Below are 15,702 nucleotides of genomic sequence, written 5' to 3' on the forward strand. Positions count from 1 at the left end.
GAGCCTATTTAAAGGGCTCTTGGCCCTTCTTGATCCTAGCCTTTCTTCAGCCCGTACCAGCCCCTTGCAGCACCCGTGCAGGTCCAAGACAGGCGTGAATCAGCCCTCTTCTAGATCGCGATTCCTGGTAGCCTTCACACACAGCAACAGCAGGTTGTTTGGACAGCAAACGGTTGAGCACTAGCTTCATCACTAGCCTCGCAGAGCGGTCTACAACAAGGCCTTGGTTGTTGGCTGGAGCTGTTTCTCAAGTCTTTGGGTCAGCTCTACGTGTTCACAGGTGCTCTCTTTAGAGTTGAGCTCCATGCACTCTAGAAGAGTATCCTTTGTATTTCAAGTTCTCCAAGTTTAAAGCAAATTCTCCCTATATTGGAGGAGGGGGCCGTCAGTGTGTACAAGGACCCAATCAGTTGTCGACTCTCTATCTCTAACCCTTGTCTCTCTCTTCCCTCTCTGTGGTGCATACACAAAGACGACTCGCATTAAGGTTTAAAGGTGGTCTTGCTGTGCGAATTACACAATCATTAACCGTTGCTTGTTACACTTGCATAGCAAATCACAAACACCCATGAAATTGCCATGTGGTAAAATCTCTTCCCTGCAAATTTTAATGCTTGCTTGAGACCTTTGGTGTTCCTACGGTGATCTAGCAAAGATTCTCATATCAAGACCTCCTGCTTAAACCTAACTTCTCTCAGCGTTGGAACTGTGATCTCTGGTATCATTTGGTCCTTCCAAAGCCTACTAATTACAAATCACAGATTACCTAGAACCTTTCCCCAGAATTGCTACGTGCCAAAATTCCTTAACTACAAATCGCAATTACTATCTGAGGCCTTCATGGGGAGGACATGTTATGGAGCATGTGTTGGTGATCTGTTGAAGATTCACATATGTAGAGCTGTCTTTCACAAAGAGTTCTTGTTGGGATACATCCTTTCGTATGATTGCCACCTAGAAATCTCAAACAGATATTGAATTCTTGTGGAGAGGTGCTAGACAGTTTTTGTAACCATAAAAAGGAAATACAGCCCTGGTGAGGGACATGGTTATACAAAGGTCTTCGGACTGCGTTTCTGTCAGTGCCTATTGCACCAATACTCACCAACTTGGGGATGCATTTCAAGCTGCCCCTAATAAAGGGGCACACTGCTCAGTGTTTGTCACCTATGATCCCCACAAGAGCCCTTTCTGTCATTGTACTTGCAAAACACTCACCTCATCCAAAAATGTGGCCATGCTCTGTTCGGCATAAGAGCCGGGGTCTTATGATGAGAATAAAAAATTTTTGTTTTTTATGATACACCTATGCATACATTAGGTCACGAGCAACCACCAGCTTTCCACTGTGCCCACTTACTCTTCCCTCCTCTATTTTGAAAGAAAGGACATATTCAAAGGCATCAGCATCATGCTGTTCACACATCTGATCTCTCCTTTGTCATTGACTATAGCATATCAACTTTGCATAAATATATATGCACACAACTGTATGCATCCCAAGAGATCAGTCCAGCACCCATGCCCCGGATGATTTGATGATTCAACATTCTTTCTCATTGCTGGACCGGCAGCTGTCCTAAATACTTCCATGCTTGAGCATTCTCTCTCATTACATGGACATTATCAAAGTCCTCCCGCATGTGAGCATCAGCATATATGTTTGCCATCAAGACATATGCTGCAGAAAGTTTCTCTTCTAGTCTCAGCACGTTCTGAAAGGCGTGCCTTCCAACATCTACATTTTTCCACTTTTGACAAGCACTCAACACACTCAACCATACAACAATGTTAGGTTGAAAAGGCATATTTTCCACCATGGCCACTGCCTCATTCACTTGGCCTGCACGACCGAGAAGATCAACCATGCAAGCGTAGTGTTCAATAGTAGGCATAATGGCATTCTGTTTGTTCATAGCCTGAAAATACTTGTGGCCCTTGTCCACCAGACCCACATGACTGCATACAGTGAGAACACTAAGAAATGTGAGGTCGTCTGGCTGTATGCCTTTCTGCTTCATTCTCTCAAACAAATGGCACACGAGCTCAGATTCTCCCTGGCGGGCATATCCTGCAATCAAAGCATTCCACGGTACTACATTACTTTGGGGCAGTGCATCAAACAACCGGTGGGCATCAACCATGCTCCCACATTTAGCATACATGTCAATAAGACCGGTTGCCACAATTGCAGTACTCTCAGATCCAACCCAGCTAATTTGAGAATGGAGTTCCTTTCCAGTTTCCAGATCTGCAGTGTTGCTACAAGCTTTCAGGATGGCGACAAAGGTCAAGCTACCTGGTGACAGACCTTGGTCTAGCATTTGTGCATAAAGTCTAAAGGCCTCCTCACTTGCTTCTTGCATAGCATACCCCAGGATCATGGTAGTCCATGTAACAACATTACGATAAGGCAAATTGTCAAAAACACAACGTGCTTCATGCATGCTGCTACACTTGGCATACATATCCACCAAGGTGCTTCCCACGAATATATCTGACTCAAATCCACTTTTTAATACTTGAGAGTGGATGGATCTGCCTTTCACTAGCCACCCTGCTTGTGCAGGTTTTCCATCAGCTAGCTTCCCTTTTTCAACTAATGACTGGCTACTGCAAGCTTTCAATACACCAATGAAGGCTCGATGATCTGCTGTGACACCTTCCTGAATCATCCGTGCATACAATTCCAAAGCCATTGCGCTGTCTTCTTGCTCAGCATACCCCAGGATCATAATATTCCATGTGACAACACTACGATAAGGTAAATCATCAAAAACACGACGTGCATCCTCCATGCTGCCACAGTTCACATACATATTCACTAGCGTGTTTCCCACAAAAACATCCAACTCAAAGCCACCGTTTACCACTTGCAAATGGATGCCTCTACCTTTTGCCAGGCACTCTATTTTCACAAATTTTCCATCAACTTGCTTCCCCTTTTCCAGTGATGCCAGGCTACTGCAAGCCTTCAATACACCAACAAAGATTCGATCATTCGCTGCAACACCTGCCTTGTGCATCCATGTGTAAAATTCCAAAGCCATCAAACTGTCTTTTTGCTCAGCATATAACAGGATCATAATTGTCCATGTAACCACGTTACGGTAAGGCAAATCGTCAAAGATTCTGTGTGCATCCTCCATGCTGCCACACTTTCCATACATCTCCAGCAAGGCAGTTCCCATAAATTCATCCGAATCAAAGCCACTTTCTACAACCTGGGAGTGGAAAGCTCGACCTTTTTCCAGCCATCCCATTTTTAGAAATTTCCCTTCAGCTTGACTTCCCTCTTCTAGAGCTGCCAGTCTAGTGCAAGCCTTCAATACACCTACAAAGGTTCGATGATCTGCTCTAACTTTCTCATGGTGCATCTGTGCATACGATGCCAAAGCCAGCATACAATCTCCGTGCTCAGCATATCCCAGGATCATGATATTCCATGTAACCACATTATGCAGAGGCAATTGGTCAAAAACACGACGTGCATCCTCCATGCTTCCGCACTTCGCGTATGTATTCACCAAACTGTTTCCCAGAAATACATCTGCTTCCAAGCCACTCTTTATTACTTGGGAGTGGATGGTCTTACCTGTTGCCAGGCACTCTATTTTCCCGTATTGCTTATCAGCTTGCTTCCTCTCTTCCACTGTGGACAGGCCACTGCAAGCCTTTAATAGAGCTACAAAGGTCCGATGATCTGCCGCAATACCTTCCTGGTCCATTCGTGCATACAAATCCAAAGCTAGGACACAGTCTTCTTGTTCAGCATACCCCAGGATCATGGTAGTCCATGTAACCACATTACGATGTGCCAGTTTGTCAAAGACACAACGTGCATCGTCCATGCTCTCACATTTCACATACATATTCACCAAGGCGTTTCCCACAAAGACATCTGACTCAAAGCCACCCTTTACTGCTTGAAAGTGGATGGCTCTACCTTTTGCCAGGCACCCCCTTTTTGCAAATCCCTGGTCAATTTCCTTCCCCTCTTCGAGTGCTGCCAGGCTACTGCAAGCCTTCAATGTGCCAACGAAGGTCCGACAATCTGCTGTAACACTTTCCTGGTGCATCTGTACATACAATTCCAAGGCCAGAGCACTGTCTTCCTGGTCAGCATACCCAAGAATCATGCTCGTCCATGTAACCACATCACGTTGAGGCAATTTCTTGAAAATACACTGTGCATCATCCATGCTCCCACATTTTGCATACATGTTCACCAAAGTGTTTCCCACGAACACATCTGACTCAGAGCCACTCTTTATGACATGAGAGTGAATGCATCTGCCTTTTGCCAGGCACCCAATTTTCACATATTGCCCATCAACGTGCTTCCCCTCTTCCAGTGCTGCCAGGCTACTGCATGCCTTCAACACACAAGTAAAGGTTCGATTGTCTGCTACGATACCATCCTGGTGCATCTGCACATACAGTTCCAAAGAAAGAAAACCATCTTCTTGCTCAGCATACCCCAGGAGCATGGTAGTCCATGTAACCACATTACGATAAGGCAATTCATCAAAAACACGCTGTGCATCGTCCATGCTCCCAAATTTTGAGTACATATTCACCAAGGTGTTCCCCACAAATATACTTGACTCAAAGCCAGATTTTACTGCTTGGGAATGGATGGCTCTACCTTTCACCAGGCACACTATTTTAAAAAATTTTCCCTCAACTTGCATCCCCCTTTCTAGTGCAGCCAGGCTACTGCAAGCCTTCACGGTGCCGACAAAAGTTTGGTGATCTGCTGTGACACCTTCCTGGTACATCTGTGAATACAAATCCAAGGCCAGTGCACTGTTTTCGTGCTCAGCATACCCCAGGATCATGATGTTCCAAGTGACAACACTGCGATGAGGAAATTTGTCAAAGACACACTGTGCATCCTCCATGCTGCCACATTTCGAGTACATGTCTACCAAGGTGGTTCCTACAAATTGTTCCGACTCAAAGCCACTCCTTACTACTTGTGAATGGATGGCTCTACCCTTTGCTAGGCATTGCATTCTCGTAAATTTCCCGTGATCTTGCTTTCCTTTATTAACTGCTGCCAGGCTACTGCAAGCCTTCAATGCACCAACAAAGGTTCTATCACTATATTGAACAGCTTCCTGGTGCATCCTGGCATATAACTCCAAAGCCTGCTCACCCTGTTCCTGCTTGGCGTACCCCAGGATCATGATGTTCCATGACAAGACGTCCCGCTTTGGCATATTGTCAAACACATAGCGAGCATCCACCATACTCCCACGCTTAACATACATATGCATCGAACTATTCGTCATAAAAACTGGAAGCTCATTTAAATGTCCATCAGCACTAGTAAGAATCTCTTTGACGTCTTTTCGCGGAGCCCACCGCTTGTAGTCTGCAATACCAGCTCTACCTCCTACAAAGCAATGACTGCAGAGCAGCCGAAGCCGTGGGCCCATATCATGAAGAATGAAGAGGAAGGCAGAGAGCTACTTAAAACAGACAAGATACATACCTTAGAGCACTTCCAATTTTACAAATTAAGCCTTGAGAAACGAAGGAAAGAATAAAAGGAGAAGAGAGAGGCCTTACACAAGACAAGATCCCACAACTCTGGCTACCTCGATGAAACAATTGAAGCAATTGGGGAGTGCAGAAAGTTGGAAGTATGAAGACAAAAATTTGCATCCTGGACCACATCGTCTCTGCATTTCCACTCAGTCCCACTGTAGCACAAGGATATGGACTCTTGTATTGCAGAAAGGCTCAGAAAACGATGGCAAACCATGAATACAACGCCCGCCCCAGAAGCGTGGTTTCTGATACAATTGGGAGGGAAGAGGGTTGTTTTGGGCTGCAATAGTAGCTGTATTAACTGTATTGCAGCTGAGCTTCATCGTTGATGCTACCAAAGCCTTTGCTCTACTACTGAGCTGAAGATGGCTTAAAATGATCCTATATGTTCATATGAATATGTATTGTGGAGGTGCTTAGGCTAGTTACACCTCGTGTCACGTGGATGACACATATGACCGCACTGGCCCATGTCGATGACACATGGCACGCCATCATCTGTCGTGCAAAAAGGCGGTCACCCAAAGCCTACCCTAGCCCTGATAGCAAGGTTGGAACCCATGACATCTAGTCAAACGTTTCTCACACTAGACCACATAGGCTCTTTCAAATGCTCAGACTTTTTGCATATATCTCGTCCGCTTGGTGTGTAACCATGGAGACCGATTTCTTCAATACTGTCTTGAGCCATGAATTGCTGGACTTCCAACCTTGGAAAGAGGAAACAATGTGGGGAGCTTTTTGTAGGAGGTTTACAAATATACCACAAATGTGCATGGCCACGGATCATCACGCAATGCCCATCGACATGGACGGGCAAAATTGTCCACCCACATCCAACCCACGACCAAGATGCATTTCAATGCACCATGGGCAGGCAACACTGTCTTTGGTCTCTAAGGGCAGTTACACACTTGCCAGTGCCCACCCAAGCGTGTGGGTAGCCTTCGCTCAAATTTGAAGTAGCATTGATGAGGCGTGCATGAATGTTGCAGGTTGTTTCATCCATTGAAGGTCAAAGTCTTCCAACAAATCACAATGCTTAGGCATTTTAATGGTGTGCTGCATACCTCAAACAGAGCTACTAGGCTAACGATGTAGTAGCCTGCAACACTGGCAAAAGGCACGAGAATATGATTTTAAGTGTCGCTCAGCTGAATTGACTAGCAAGCACGAAGAAGCCTTGTAAGGGCCTCCAATCTCCAACCTCTAATCATCAAGGCCACCTATTGTCATGCCCATGGGCGCCACCTCTTTTTTGGCTAAAGAAGTCTTTGTTAGTCTTGCAAAAAGCTAATCTGGCTCTGTGCAATAAAGGGCCCTACTCACACTACTGCCAGTCGCCACCAGATATACAAGGTGGAAAAACCACTATGACCCTATTTTTTGAAGTTGTGGATATTTCTATTTTTGCTATGAGTGATGAAAAAATCTTGTAAGAGAAGTTCTCTTATTTTACACATATATGTAAGTTATGGAGCGATTGTCCAGTGTGCGTATGTGGTTCAAGCTTTGATTTTTTGCATTGGTATGTTGGTCTAGATGTGATATAATTTTGTTCGATATATTGTCATAGTCTCCTTGAATTGTAGGTTGCAATTTAAAGCATTCATGATTTGCTCTCTAGGGTTGATGATTGTGTTGTTTTTTTCGACATGTAAATATTAAAGCCACCTACTAATATAATATTTTCTTTATTTGGAACATTTAAGAGTTTTTGGATGGTGGTCTATATATGTTAAGAAATTTGTATGCTTTGTTTTGCCCTTTTATATGAGCTATTGTTATTTCTATACCATAATGTGGAAGGTTTTTATGTTTTCAATGTCGATGAAATTTGTATCAAACATGCAAGTGGAGTGATTATTTAAACATTGGAAATTATTTGGAACACATGGATCACAATTTTTGGTTTTGCTTTCTTTCAAGGAGATAATGTCTAAATTTATGAATGTAGCGTTTTATATTTCTTCCTTATATGTGGTAATGATCTAGTAGTCAGAGCTCGCATGAGTATAGTACGTTTTTGTGGTTGTCGTTTATTTCTACTCAAAATTTCCCACCTTGATTCATATGTTAGTCTTTCCATTTCTTTGTGAAAATCCTTTTCTACAAAGAAATGCTCTTGTTCAAGTGCTTAAAGTAAGCAACCGTTGTCAACTTTTTTTACATGCAAGTCCATGCGTATCGATTTCTCATAGTCAAAATGCTAAATTCTCCACAGTAAGTTTTTTGCTCTATGGACCATTCTAGCTAGAGTTGGTTGGATTGGAAATTGTTCTCAAGTTAACATGCTTGTTCTTGATGTACAATTTGTACTTCTTTTGTTTTCCCAAATATAAGTTTCCATTCCTTTTTTATGTATATGCATCTATGTTGTCGTATCTTGTTTTGTTTCCTATATGTGGAGTTTGAAATTCTATCCATAAAATGTATTTGTTGTTGTGTGTGGACATGGCCTTCAAAACTCCATTTGCACCATTTACTATCCATTTTGTTGGTTAATATTTCTTGAACATAACTCAATGAACATCCCTTGTTTTATTAGTATTATGGTTCATAGTCTGTGTATCGCTTTAGGTCTTCTAATATTTTAGTGGAATAATATTTGTTGTAAATAAATTTATTGGTTGCCTTAATGTTATATAGTTTTGTTCATTTCCAATATATTGAAGTATAGATGTTGGAAAGTATGATCCTGTGGTGGTTTATGAAAGCAAGTTTTGTTAAGTTATTGTAATTGTTCTTCTATGTCTGTGCATTTCCTAAATGAGTTTAATGCTTCTAAAACTTCATTATTGTATAGTCTTATTGTTTTTTTCAGTTCATAGCATATTGATTTTGTAAGTCAATATGTGTTCACCATTTTGTATAATTGCCTTTTTTTTGTTTATACACCCAAGTGTCTTTTACCAATTTTGCTTGATAGAAATCCTTGCACCAAGTAATGTCAACATCTCCAAAGTATTAGTATGATTTCTTTTGAAGGCTCTCATGCAAAGGTTTACAAAGTCTAAAGTTCATTTTCCTATTGACAAAGTAGTTGTAGTTGTTCATAAAGATAGCTAGTTTGTCTCTTGATAAAGAAATCAAGTCTATGCTGTGTAATGGTAATTAGACTCAAAATGTATAGTGGTGCCACTAATGCTATAAGTTGCTTTTCCTATGTAAGCCAACATTAAAACACACAGTAATTCATAATTTATATGTGGAATTATTTGACTATATAATTAAAGTAAACCTTGAGCTATAAGAAGGAGATGGGATGTCTTTTATGTTCCTACTCCCCTTATTAGAAAGAGTTGTATTTTTTGGGAAGCATAAATCCTTTCTCATATCATGATGTCATCAAATAGTTCTCTTTGTTTTGCATTTAGTGAATGAATTCTTTTGAGGAAATCTTCATTTTGTAGTAGAATTTGTTTTTTTATGGGAATAACAATTATTGCGTGAATTTGTCAATTTTTTTCATATCTTATAATGTGATATCTTAATTGTGCAAATCATTTTCATATGCATAATGAATGCTATTGATATTTGTATGCTCATGTGTGTTTATGTCTACAATCTTATTTCCTTCCCCTATCAAATCATTATAATCGTATGTGTATTAACTCTATTTTTTAGAAGAATTGCTTTTTTGAGAATTGTAATCTTCTCATGTTTTGAGTTCCTGGTCTTCATCATTATTGAACTGATAGTAAAACAATAATTTTTCACAGTATTACTTGTCAAGGTCTTTTACGAAGTTGAATTTTATAAATCTTATGATTTTTGGCTTGGACATTTTTTGTTGTTTCTTCTTTTATAGTTATATTTAGATGCAAATATCGCAAGGTAAATATTATCCAAATTTGTCTATAATAGCTTCACATATTATGTTTGCCTATTCTCTCTCTAGTTTTTGTAATTAGTGTTTTCTTCTAAGAATAAATGCACTAGTTTCTTTTTGGTTTGCATTTATTTGTTAAAGTTCCCTTGCTGTTCTTTGTGGTACTAAGACAAAGTAATTAAGCATGCTAATTGTGTTCTCATTTGTTGTACATATAGAGATGCATTTCCCATGCTTCTTAGTTTCTCTTGCATTTTTGAGTTCTTTTTCATGCATCATTGTTTCTTAAAGGATTTTTGTTAATATTGTGCTATCCATTTTTGTGATGTATGAAGTACAATATGTTGTTGTTAAATATCTTGTATGTCCATGTTTGATTGCCATAGGAAGCTCATCTTTGTATCAAGAGCATTTGTGAATGTATATTTTGATTGTCTCTTCAAAAACAATGCTAGCTTTGTTATTTGTGATCTTATCGGCAATATTTATGTTGATATATCTCTTTTGTTATTTGTGGTCTTATCGGCAATATGTATGTTGATATATCTCTTTTAGTTATAGTTTATACATTCAAGATCAATGGATTCAATTTTTGTAAGGATGGCTTTATATGTCTCATTATAATTCTTTTTCCTATTACCTTGTAACATGTTAGTACTCATGCTTTCATGTAATGGAGGTTTAGGATGAAAATTTTATTCATTCTTTTAGTACACGTGGATGTGTTTTGTGTGTTTGAATATCTTTAATAGTATGATTTAGTAAACTTCTATATGGTATGTGTTTATCCACAAAAGATATTATTTAAATTTTTTTTTTTGGGACCGTAAATAGATGATTCGCTTAATTTTAGAGGATTTTTTATTTACTAAACATTTTGCTAGGTGTTCCCAAAGTCTTTCTACACATGATAGGGTGATAGAGAACAACAAAGGTCTTAATTGTCTCTCATTATAGCTAGTTGTTCTAATTATAGAAACTCCTTATAGCGTCTTAATTGTCTAATATAATTATAGCATCTTAATTGTCTCATTATAGCGTCTATAAATAAGATTTTAAAATCTTAGAACTTTGTGGTTCAGAACTTCATTATAGCATCTTAATTATCTCTCATTTTGCTGGGCATTCCTGGAGTCTTTCTGCACATGATAGGGTGATAAAGAACAACGAAGGCTTATTTTAAAATCTTGTTTTGAGCTTTCCTTTATGGTCTAGAGAAGTTCTAAGATTTTAAAATCTTATTGCAATATTGGTATTGTTCATAACATCATTTGCATGAAGTTGCTTATTTTGTAATGCTCCTTTTGTAGTTATACCCAAATAGAGATTTGAATAAAGGTTTGGTTTGTTTTGTGAAAATTAAAGGGATATATGTGTTAACTCCCCTTTTGCCACATCTTGGTATGCCAGCTTAGAATTTGCAATTAAGACCATATTAGATAATTCGGGAAAATCCCAATTCCCAGTACATTCTCAATCAACAAATAGAATAGCAATGCATAAACTACATCATCATTCACAAAAGTATCAACATTCAAATTCATTTGAGTGATAATCCTTAGTGGTGCTCATAAAGACCTTATTAGCTTAAAAATTTCCATTAATATTGAGACTAAATTTGATTGCGTTTCTATTAGAAGTGTTTTACTTTTCTACTCTATGTATTGATCATATCTTTGCTGGTATACTATATTACAAACTTTTTCTACCCAAAAAAAAAAAAAACTTGATTGCGTGAGGAGAAACGTGTGAAATGATTAGGAGGGAAATGCAAGATTTGTAGTTGACATAAAGTCTTGTGGTAGTGATAACTTCCAAATTGTATTATTAAATTGAATATGATTCATTGCATTGAGAAATATTTATGTGTTAAATGGATTGCTCGATCCAAAGACATAGAAAAGTTTTCCATGAAAGCTTAACAATTTGTTGATGTACAAATGGAAACTCTAAAAACAAATATTATTCTTGAACTTTTTAGTCCCCTTGGGGGAAATACCCTACAATGTCATTCTCCTTTATATTCTCATGCATTGGGGAGAATGGTGCTAGAGCCATTGAAGCTCCATTATTCCCAAGGGGCTCTGAAAGATGTAACACTGCCTTGATCTTGTTCACAGATTCTAGAATCAGACAACATACACAACAATTAAGCACCAAAGTACATAATTGGTTAGAAATAATGATTGTATAAAGAAATATATCTTCTTTAATCAAAACTCGTAGTCTACAAAATAGCTCCTCTTCTACACATATATGAGATTCTGCCAATATTTTGTAAAATCTACTTTCCTCATGGAGACCTACGAAGTTGTTAAATCAAGGGAAGGTCTTTGGTTGAGAGAGACTCATCTCATGAACCTTAATAGCCTTTACATTGTTGAGACTTGCATTTCAAGAGATTTGGATTGAGCAAGACTCTTCTTGTGGACTGTAGTGGTGTTAATAAACACCTTGATAGCTTGTACATTGGCAAGGCTTCAATATCTCCAAGAATCTCCCATAAGGATCCACCATCATGCCATAACCCTCAGCAGCTCATACATACCATTTTAAAAATTCAAAAAAACAATTAATATCTTGAATTTGTAATCACATTGTACAAATTCCTAAACTTGACCAAGAATGAATGTGAGAAGGAGTTCAAGATTTTTAGCTCATATAAAATCAAGTAGTAATGACAAGCATTTATCGATCGCATGTAGTTGCAACCATATTTAGAAATCAAGGGAAAACCCCTATTGTCAAGTTGCCGTGAATTCATGTCTATAGGAGAATCTACTATGCACTCAAGCTGTATTGCTACGATTTTTGCATTTACTAAGTCATTACATCCACATACTCTTTCTGAAATACATAACTTAAGTGTGAGACATGATCCAACAAGTCTGCAAGGAAATGCAACCTATATATGAATTTAGACCTAGATACTCTCTCATAGAAGGAGAGATTTTTTGTTATTAGAAATTCTAGCTTGCACCTTGTGAATATTTTTTATGTGTAATGTAGGACAATCAAATCCTTTCTCTAGCTTAGTCAATTTAACCATGCATGTTGAGCTCTTCTTTAGCAGTGTCCCAATGTCATTTAAAATTGAGTCTACCTTCCAAGCAAAATCACTTTACTTTAATGCATCTAATGCACATAAGTGTATTCAAAGTGCAACACAATGACTGGAAGTCAAGAATGGACTTGACCTCTTTAACATGGCAGCAAGGACTTTTTCTCTTTCAACCATAACATAGGCACCATCAGAGCCAAAATCGGCCATTTTTGACTCATTGATATCATGGCATGTAAAAAACCTTTAAGCACCCCAGACAAACCCTTTAATAATTTGTCTTGAACCTCTACTAATCCTAAGAATGAAACATGTGCCTCATGCATTGAGAAGAGTTGAATTTCAACAACACCCCACCCTGTACTCCCATGCTGGAACTCCAAGCATTTCAGACACAAGCATTTTCGAATAGAGATCAAGTGCATTGGAAAGCACATCCACAGTAGAGAGTGCAATACATAGCAGTAGCGCGCTAGCAGTTTGGGGAAAGGGATATGGCCTGCTGCAAAGAATCTTCTGCAAAAAATTCAATTTGCAATCACTTGCAAGGGAAATGGAACTGCTTTTCTAAGCTCGACGTTCCTTCCCTATGCACCTACTAGATGCTACAATAATACCTTTGCACCTCCCTCCTCGAAGACACATTCGGTCTTAAAATGATAGGAACTATGCCCGGTCTCTAATCTTTCACAAATTGTTGGCTAACAAGTACCAACTATAGGTGTTTCATGCTTCGTCCCATTCGGTCGCATTCTGGAATCAATTCTTGCACTTCAATAAATCAACGAGTTGTCTTTGGTTACAAGAAAGGAGGATAGATTCTTTGCAATGGCATCGAAATTCTTGCAAGCGTTTACTGAGATATGAGATGCGGAAGGCCGACTTGGGAGAGGGGGGGAGGTCGATTAGCGAGCAGGAAGAAGAGAGGGAGGGAGGAGGGATTGTGATTGTTGGAGAAAAGGCAAAAAATGTTAGCAAAGGTTGGAAGATGATGTCCTGAAGCGCAAGGACAAAGAAGATGTAGCAATAGCAATAGTGGGGACAAAGAAGTCTCACAGGCCTGGAGCTTGCCATCAAATGAGTAAGCTTGTCAACATCACCACTGCCAAGTTTGTAATTTTACCCTAAGGCTTTAATCGAACAAGGCCTAACATATTGGTTTTGTGCTATAGAAAGCAATGGTGGTGGTAGGCCCCTTGAGTGGTTTACAGTGGCGAGCCATCTAGTTTGTAAGGAAGTAGATAGCTTTGCATTATGACTGCTTGCAAGTGTTCTCTGCATTCGCAAATCTGGGGATTGCAATTCATGTCATCTTGACTAATTGGTCCCGATACCTTATCTTGCTCTCCACATTTGCAAATCTGGGGACTGCAATTCATGTCATCTCGACTAATTGGTCCTGAGACCTTATCTACGAGGTTTTGTCTACTTTCCCCCCACTTTAAAGTCTTACTCACCAGTTGGTTTAGAGCTTGTAATATATGTTCATTTAGAGCTTTTGGAAGGTGTAGTTGCATTCCATAGTGGGCTGTTCAAAGTGCTAACAAATCTTGGTTTCTCAAAGCAAATATAACCAGCTTCAAGTTTTCGATGATGCCTTGGCTCTTCTTTCTGGAATGGGTGTCTACAAAGGAGTAACAAAGAGCTCTTAGAGGTTCAAGATAGGACATTAATAGTGCCATTTCCTAACGCTTACACTTGATTGTAATTATACAGGGAGATAAAAATATGGGAGCTGGTATCAAACATGTGTTTTGATATAAATGTGCAGCATTTGTATCGTATGGCAGCCCGCAAGTTTAAATAGTTGGTTTTTTCCATGCAAGAGGGAAAGTTTTAAAAAAATTATAAGCAGCATTAACACTACCTAGTGGTTGTGTTAAACATCAGCCTCATATGTCTCTCGCACCGTCCACATTTGGGTAAGAAAGTCCATCAGAGAAAATTCCCGCGACAACATAACATGCGGTCATTCAAGAACGAACCCACCCTATATTGTGGACGAAACTGAATTGTGAAATCAAGGGTCCAAAACTAAAGCCATGGTGTATGTCTACTCATTAGAAGATCTTGTAATTTGCAGAGTATTGTATTGTACACATAGCTCTCATGAACATTGAATATGGCTAACCTCTTAATGTTAACATGAATGAACATCCGTTTACATGAAAGAAAGAAAGAAAATAGAACTAGGCATTGGCATCCTACCGAGAAATGTTTGGCCCTTTCATCATGCTTCTTTAGTGCTCTGGACAGGTGAAGATTGGAAGAGATGGCCCCAACCTAATTACTAACCTTGATGATTCCAGTTTGTTTGTAGCAGCAAAAGCTAATCACTCACCTTGATGATTCCAATTTGTTTGCAGCAAAAGCTAGAGCAAAGAAAGTATTAGCAGTGTTTGACTATGATTGCAACTATTGACATTCAGGTAATATGCCAGTATCTTATCCATTCGCGAGACTTATTCTTGGTGCTTACATTCTCGATGTTTATATTCTCGATGCTAGGGAAGGGCCCGTTAAGCATGCCACCTCCCCGCCTAGACTATGTATGGTTATAATAATTATATATTATATATTATCATACAAATATTCTCAATTGCTCACCCATTCAAAATCGCTTGTTTTCAATCTAAATTCTTACATCTCGATGCAAGGGAGAAAGGAAAGCCAAGTTGGATGCAAGATCAAAAGATATCAACACCTTTATTCATATAATTGTAGTCCATGTGACAATATTGTATAGACTGCAATGAGGATCAGTTATGAGCTCTTGTGAGCATCGCCTTATTCATGTATTTGTTGGGCTTCAATGCCCAAACTACACAAATAATATGGACATCACCAAGTCAATAATAAATCACCACCCCTAACATTTGTAGGGAGGATCGGGTTCTAAAAGACCTTGTGTCATGTCTCATGTCCATATTCTTACTTTTTCACTTTTTTCCTTTAAAAGTTTGAAGAATGCTAGGATTTAGGTTCAATTTTGACTTAGTAATTATGTGCTCCACGACAAAAAGGCTACCTGCTGCCACAGCCTAGTTTCTTGTCAAAATGTAAAGAAATAGTTATTCATTTGTTTGATCACCGTTGACATTGTGCTTGGAACAAGGGAAAATGCAAATTGCTATGAGGGCTTGGGTGGAGTTTTGGCTAATGTAGTGTGAAATTGCAAGCTGGAATTTGTTTCTATGGTATAGCATAGTGCACAGTCTTGATTCTCAGAGATTGTGCTCCTTGGGTTGCA

The 15,702-nt window shown here is 39.2% G+C and overlaps 1 protein-coding gene across 2 annotated transcripts; it reads right to left on the reverse strand.

Moving 5' to 3' along the window:
* Window positions 1-998: 998 nt before the first annotated feature.
* On the reverse strand, window positions 999-5,899 carry LOC147884815 (pentatricopeptide repeat-containing protein At3g02330, mitochondrial-like). 2 transcript variants are annotated; one of them, XM_087397621.1, is made up of 2 exons: window positions 5,578-5,899; window positions 999-5,415 (listed from the first exon to the last, which is right to left on the reverse strand). In XM_087397621.1, the coding sequence occupies exons 1-2, from the start codon at window positions 5,694-5,696 to the stop codon at window positions 1,557-1,559; spliced, it is 3,978 nt and encodes a 1,325-aa protein (XP_087253747.1). In that variant the 5' UTR covers window positions 5,697-5,899; the 3' UTR covers window positions 999-1,556. The 2 variants fall into 2 exon arrangements, with proteins under 2 accessions (XP_087253747.1, XP_087253746.1); XM_087397620.1 differs by having other exon boundaries at window positions 5,501-5,899.
* Between the last annotated feature and the right edge of the window lie 9,803 nt (window positions 5,900-15,702).

Source organism: Dipteris shenzhenensis, chromosome 26, assembly GCF_047967505.1.
Source record: "Dipteris shenzhenensis isolate YYH24624 ecotype China chromosome 26, Dip_SZ_1.0, whole genome shotgun sequence".
Classification (NCBI taxonomy): Eukaryota; Viridiplantae; Streptophyta; class Polypodiopsida; order Gleicheniales; family Dipteridaceae; genus Dipteris; species Dipteris shenzhenensis.

Bases quoted from the DNA above. Each gene is read 5' to 3' on its own strand.
- LOC147884815 (XM_087397620.1), bottom strand. From the start codon at position 5,685: ATGTGGTCCAGGATGCAAATTTTTGTCTTCATACTTCCAACTTTCTGC. The intron at 5,416-5,500 runs GTATGTATCTTG...GCTGCTCTGCAG, and splicing joins AAAATTGGAAGTGCTCTAAG to TCATTGCTTTGTAGGAGGTA.